The 6,666-nt window shown below is 40.3% G+C and overlaps 1 protein-coding gene across 1 annotated transcript in view; it reads left to right on the plus strand.

Moving 5' to 3' along the window:
• Nucleotides 1-595, plus strand: part of LOC117248111 (uncharacterized) — a 2,492-nt gene extending 1,897 nt beyond the window's left edge. The window contains exons 2-3 of the mRNA XM_033612862.2: nucleotides 127-228; nucleotides 435-595. Of these exons, the coding sequence (XP_033468753.1) occupies nucleotides 127-228; nucleotides 435-520 (188 nt within the window). The 3' untranslated portion in view covers nucleotides 521-595. The remainder of the gene's footprint in view (nucleotides 1-126; nucleotides 229-434) is intronic.
• Nucleotides 596-6,666: the final 6,071 nt, after the last annotated feature.

Consider the following 6,666-nt stretch of genomic DNA (forward strand, 5'->3'; position numbering starts at 1 on the left):
CCTCTGGAACAGACTCGAGTGTTCATGTTCAGACATTATAACGTTATCATCTCTTGTCTCAGCTTTATCAATGTCCAATCAAACAGCATCTCAGCTGTGACCTCATCAGGTGTGTTTGTTTTGCAGCTCAGGCGTCTAACATCAAGTGTTACGGTGAGGATTCCGTGTGGGTCAGGAACATGCTGCTGGACTGCAGCAGCCCAATCAAACAGGCCTGCTACACCAGAGGTAAGTCCTCTACCTGCTAACGCCCCTATGAAGCATATGCAGGTGTTTACCTCAGGTGTGTCTGTCAGGATTTGACTAGATTTACAGCTGGATCTTTCTGAGAACACAATACAGTTTTAAAAACAAATCTATTTTAAAATCTTGTTGCTAATCTTTCCAGACACGTGTCAGCACTCTGATGATGCATTTCCTGTTTGTCTTTGCAGCTAGTGGAGAGAAAGGCTGCACTACGCTGGAGAACTGTCAGCGACCTGACTGGACCTGCTGCTATACCGACGGCTGCAACATCTAAGCCAATCACAGCCCACAAAATACTGATATCATCAAAGTACGCAATGTGAAATAAAGTCTGGTAGATTTCCCACAATGCAGTTTGGTTTCATCTGAGTTTAAACATAAAGATTTAAGGGTCTAGGGGATAATTGGCTGTTTTTGACTAGTTTTCATTTTACCTTTAAATTTCGCCTTAAAAAACTGTTTACCTTGCCTTGTTTGGTATCATTCTTTTCAGCACAACCTCACCTGTGTGACTTTACAATTATTTTTTTCATTTTGACATACTGTATTAACACACTAGACCTAAAATCACATAAAAAACATAAAATCCGAGTAGGAAAAAGTTAGATTTTTTACTGTGAAAACCACAAACATGTCTAACGAACCATTTGTGTAACTTAGAATAAAAATATAAATTGTAAACTTCAAAAACATATGTCCTAATTTAGCAAACAACGTTATATATAACTATTTACATTAAAATGCAAGTAATGCCTCAGGCGTTTTTTCAACAACTATTTACAAAACAATCAGATGTCACAAATTATTTGTCAAAGGGAAAAATGCCAGCACTCACAAATGTCATTTTGGTAAATTTAATAAACCAACTTCGGTGGCAGTACCAGAAACACAAACATTTTGTGTTTGTCGCTGTTTTTGGCCATGCACCTTTCTAGGGGATTTATTTTGACAGTGCTTGCTTTTCTCCTACGTGATTTTACACAAATTATTTGTGCCACTCTGAAAAACAGTTCCTGTCCACCACAACACACTACAGGAGGAGGACACAACAGTAGGACAACAGGAGGAGTGACACACACTGTGTGGCTCTGCTGCCTGAGCAAACGGAGATCCGGACCTGGTGGGCGTGCCCTGCCACACCGTCCGCTCCTCTGTGTGGACCTCCAAGTACCACTCAGTGCGGTCGTCGGAGGCTCATTTTCCTCTCTCCTCTTCCAAAACACACTACACCACACAATAAGTATACACTCCAACCACGCTAAACGTCATAAATCCCAACTCTATCTGTGATCGCGATTGCTGTCTCTCTCACTGTCGTCACTCCCACAACTTTCCCCTCTTCCCCAGCAACAAATGATGTGTGTTGCCATACAATTTTGTGTTTGATTGAAGTGGTGCATTTTTCAACCAATAGCAAAGGGGGTGTCGGTTTTTTGTTTTTTTTGCTGTTGCCTTAAGCACTTTCGTCAGGCCGAACGGCCCGTTTTTACCATTTCTTCCTGCCTCAAACGCGGATCAAACGTGACAACAATATTCAGGAAAATCGTGACGTTTATTATTTATCATAAGTCTGGTTTTATATGGCCTATCAAGATGATTTAAAAAGTGGTACAAAGTTTGAAGTTTGCACTTTCCACACAAAATGAAACGGAGACTCAGCGAGGCTGCGTGTTCCTGCTACATCGTCTCAAATCGGTCACGTGATTTTGACGCGCCAGCACGGTTCTGGACCGCAGAGGGTTAAAGTCCATCAGTTTGTGGACTTTGAGTTGTGTGTCTCTGTCCCTGTCGACTCTACAAACAAACTTAGAAACATCTAGAGTTCAGTTATCAGGGACATTTTAATCAGTCTGTGACAGTCGATCAGTCAGAGTCCATCTGAAGGGTTAATATTGACACTGACACTCACAAACATACAGAGTTCAGTTATCAGGAAAGATTCAGTCTGTTCGTCTGAAGGTTTGTCAGATATCGACACTGAAATAATGAACTCACAAACATCCAAACTTAAACGTTCGGAGACTTCTGGTAATTCTGTTGGTTTCAATACAAAATGTTGTCTGAACAAAGTATCAGCTAGTTACAGTATCAACAGTAAAAGTACTCTCAGCTCTATAGTTACAGTATCAGTAGGGTTACAGGTAACTGTTTTGTGTTCAGTTCATTGACTGTTTGTGGTTTCTATGGTAAATCAGTTGTAAACAGGTTTGTTCTTGTTGTCGTAAAAAGTCAGCATCAGACGCCACAGTGTGACACCTGAGGCCCATTGTTCAAAACCTAGATAAGGGATTAAGCTGGGATATGTTGGTTATCCTGGCTTAATTTAGCTTTGATTCGTTGTTTGAAAGCAGAGCTGCATATGTTACCATGGAGATTTATTCTGTGCAGTTAGCCTGCAGTTAGCCTGGTCCCAACCACGCTAACAGCAGGCTAAGTTTATCCTGGTGCCTTATTTCTCCAGTCAGCTGTCACTGCAATCAGAAATCAATGTGTTTCAGAGTTATTCCATGTTCTTATGTATTTGCCCCATTTTTAAACAAACAAAATACATTTAGCCTATAATAATGAAAAAAACATTAAACATTCAAAACATTATTTTTGTCAAAATCATTCATGTGATAAGCACGGTCAGGTGTCTTCAGTGAAGTCAATTATGAGGGCAATATATAAGTCCCATGCACATGTGTAATCCAGCGCCACACAGCACAGATTTTAGAACTGCTTTGTTTCTCGTTATTAAAATAGCTGCTTTGTTTGCAGTTTTTATTAAATAGCTGCTTATAGTAGGATTTTATTTTAATGTTTTATTTTTAAGATAAAAGCACTAAGCAGTCTGCAGCTGCTCACTCACCCATTCTAAGACACACACTAATGCCGTCAGTCTACCACACAGGGTGCATACAGTACAGACAGGGAGCAATCTAGGGTTTAGCATGTTGCCCAAGGACACTTTGACATGCAGATATCCTCACCAATAAATGGATTAAGTGTTGGAATACACATACAAGGTGGTGTATTTGGCATTGGTAGCACACAATTGGTGGTTATTAGGTTTCATAACTGTATGACCTTCCCAAATTACATTCCCAGTTAACTGGACCAATGACTCCAGTGTACTTTACATTAATGAATGAAAGCAGGAAGAGGAAACCACAATATTCTTTGACCTCATTTGATTTAGATGAACAATACTGTAATCAGTCAGTGTCTGCTTTGAGCTGTGGAGAGAGAGAGAAATAATATTGATTAATACATTCATCTTTCTCTAGTTTCTTAATTCCCAAGTCCAGTTTCCTTAAGGTCTTTTTTTTATTTGTCTGTCAAGCTCCATGTCCTGCAGCTTTCTCTTTTCACACTGGAGCTTCACATCTGCCAGCACTATCTGCTGCTGTAGATGACTTGCATATAGCTGTCTGACAGTTTATAAATTCTGTACAACACATATCTATTAGCACAGCAAATGTGGACACCGTGGATTTCCTTCAGGCTATATTCACTATATTTCCAGGCAGGCTGTCAGGCTGGTCAGCATCTGTGTCATGCTACAAATATATTTTCTATGAGCACCACATCACTGACTTCTTATACATTAAGGACTAAATTATTTCCACAACACTGTCAGGTTACCTCAAACCTTCTGGAGTCCAGAAAAAGAGTCTCCTCCTCATCTGCTGCAGATGTGCCTTCACCCTGCCACATTAAATAGAACTTGTATTTACCTAATGTAAACTTGCAAGATACGCCAAGCAAATGCCTTTAATGAATAACACTCACCGGATCATCTTCTGGTGGCTCCAGAAGGGTCAGTGTGTCACCTGACACTGCAAGACAATCCAACATCAGACAGTCCACATAACACCAATGGTTGATTAATGAATGAATAAAATGGTTCATTCCATGGACAGTACACTGGAATAATGTACCTTGTATGACGAGGGCAGTTTCTGTGTGTGGGACAGAGTCTGTAGCTGCCTCCCCCCTGTATCCCCTCCATCATCGGCATGCCTTGGTTTTGATCAAGTGCAAGCTCTTTCGCTGGTGTGACATCAGCTGTTGGTGGGGTGCAAAACATTCTAATACTTAATCTTCACCTGTTACCAGGTGCACTTTTATTTATTTATTTAGACGTTTATTGATCAGGGACAAATGCATTAAACATTATTTCATATAAAATACTAAACAGATGTCATGCATACACGTTTCTAGCTGAAGCTAATGGTTGTCCAGTTGTATTTGTGCTGTATGAGCATTAAATGAGGTTATATATAGCCTTTAAGAGATTTGCACAATGAATCAAGAATCATCATGGTACATGTCGCGAGTAATGTTAACTCCCACTGCTCACCTTTAAGGTGAAGTGTACAACTGTTAATTTGTGGAAGGAACTTTAATTGTAATTATGACAGATTCATTTGTGCAGCAAGTGTATATTTTTAGATTACTTACGCATTCAGTCGGTCCACAATTGTCTGCCACACATTTTCGCTCTGCTTAAAAATTGCTGCTGTGTTTCCTTTATTAGTTATGATGTGTTTAACCTCCTCATAAGTCTCCATGATGACACGCTGCTCACTGGGCGAGAAGTAATAATACATTTTAGTAAGTAAGTAAGCCGCACGTGTTCCCTCCATTGGTGCATGAGTGAAACTGTGATCGACCCACGTGGTCTATTTAAGAAAGCCATGGACGCACCCTTACCTGAATAAGTCACACCTGCCTTGACATAGCCGCTCCTCCTCAGCCTGGCTTGGCGTTGGAACAACCAATGAAGCCAGGATGGACTGATGAGACTTTGTCCAGCCTCGCTTTTCCACTTATCCTGGATTGCTTAATTCTACTTTCGAACAACAGGCCCCTGATCAGCTGCTGTTGTTTAGTTAGTCACAGTTTCATTCATTCAGGTGATTCCGCAGGTGTTCGATGTTGAGAGTTGGTGGGCGGCGTAACACATGACCGTTGTCTCCAAAACAAAATAAAAAACAAAGTAACATTTTTATTTTTTACACAAAGTTAAATTTCATCAAACTGAAAACAAAACAAACATAAATTTCCTCCTGAAACTGTTTCTCAGGTGATCATCACAGCACACCTGCATGCAATCACAGCCTCACATGATGGTGTCAGGTCATGTGATGGTTTCAGGTTACATTAAAGTGTCATTAAAAACAAATTTTGTAAAATGTTTCAAACAGATCAACAGATTTATTGATCATGTATCAGAACCACCTGACTCACCTGTTTGGAGGTTGATCTAGATGTTTGTACAGACTAACATGAATGTCGTCTCTGCATGAATCTAATAAACTACGACAGGAAACTGTTTTATCTGTATAAAAACGTTCAGCTGTGAAACTGATTCACACGTAAACTTTCATCTGAACGTTAAATATTAAATCATGACCTTCATCAGGATGTCAGAGAACCTCATACTGACATCACATATTCATTGTGAGTTATTAGCTTTGTTTCAGTCAGATCAAACGGGCCGAATAGCTGACTGGTGGAGTGGTGACAGCTGACCAGCGGCGTGATAACAGCTGACCGGCAGCATGATGACAGTGCACAGCAAAGCTGGTCTTTCATGTCAGGGTTAGGGTTAACCCTACGCAGATTCTACAGCAGAGAGAACGAAGCGCCAAAGGAAGGGGCTGAGTAATAACAGGATAAGGTGGTGAAAAACATTTTGATACTGCCTTCGTCCTCAGCTGCTCATCGCTCAGCCGCCATGTTGGTTCTGCTGCAGGTCCTCCGAACTCAAGGCATGTCCACTGCCAACCACCGGCCACCAACCGCTGTCTGTAACACACCGACTGTGGAGAAGTTTGTCATAAAACTTCAACACATCCAAACTGTGACTTTAATATTCAGGAATCATCCGTCCTGGATTTGATTCATTCACTTCTAAAACATTCGGTGTAAAAGTTCCAATAAATATTAGCTTGTCTCACCTTATAGTTGTGATCAATAATTACAAAATAAACAAAAGCATAACTGAAAAATTTAGAACTTTTCTAGACATCATTAAGTCCGTCACTATGACACAAAGATCCTCTGTGCCGCTCGACAAACACCTGACTGTACAGGTCTAAGAAAAGATGTGACATAAAAACATTAAAATTAACGATAAGTTAAAGCTAAGCTAAGTCTAAACAAACATTAGTCCACTGAAGTGTCAGAGTTACGATAAACATACAGATCAGTCAGACGTTATTCTCTACCTTTGTTACAAACATTTGAGACAAACTGATTCAGAACCGAATTCATCAGAAACAATCAAACAAAAAAAAGCTGATCGTTCTGAACTTCCTGTGTTCAGTCATTTCAACAACTCGTTCTGACTCTGAAAACCTCGGGACATGTTGACTTGTGACTTTCTCATGGCTGATGAATACAAACACAAACAAACAAGAAGGAGACTGG

The sequence above is a fragment of the Epinephelus lanceolatus genome, chromosome 17 (assembly GCF_041903045.1).
Source record: "Epinephelus lanceolatus isolate andai-2023 chromosome 17, ASM4190304v1, whole genome shotgun sequence".
Taxonomy (NCBI): domain Eukaryota; kingdom Metazoa; phylum Chordata; class Actinopteri; order Perciformes; family Serranidae; genus Epinephelus; species Epinephelus lanceolatus.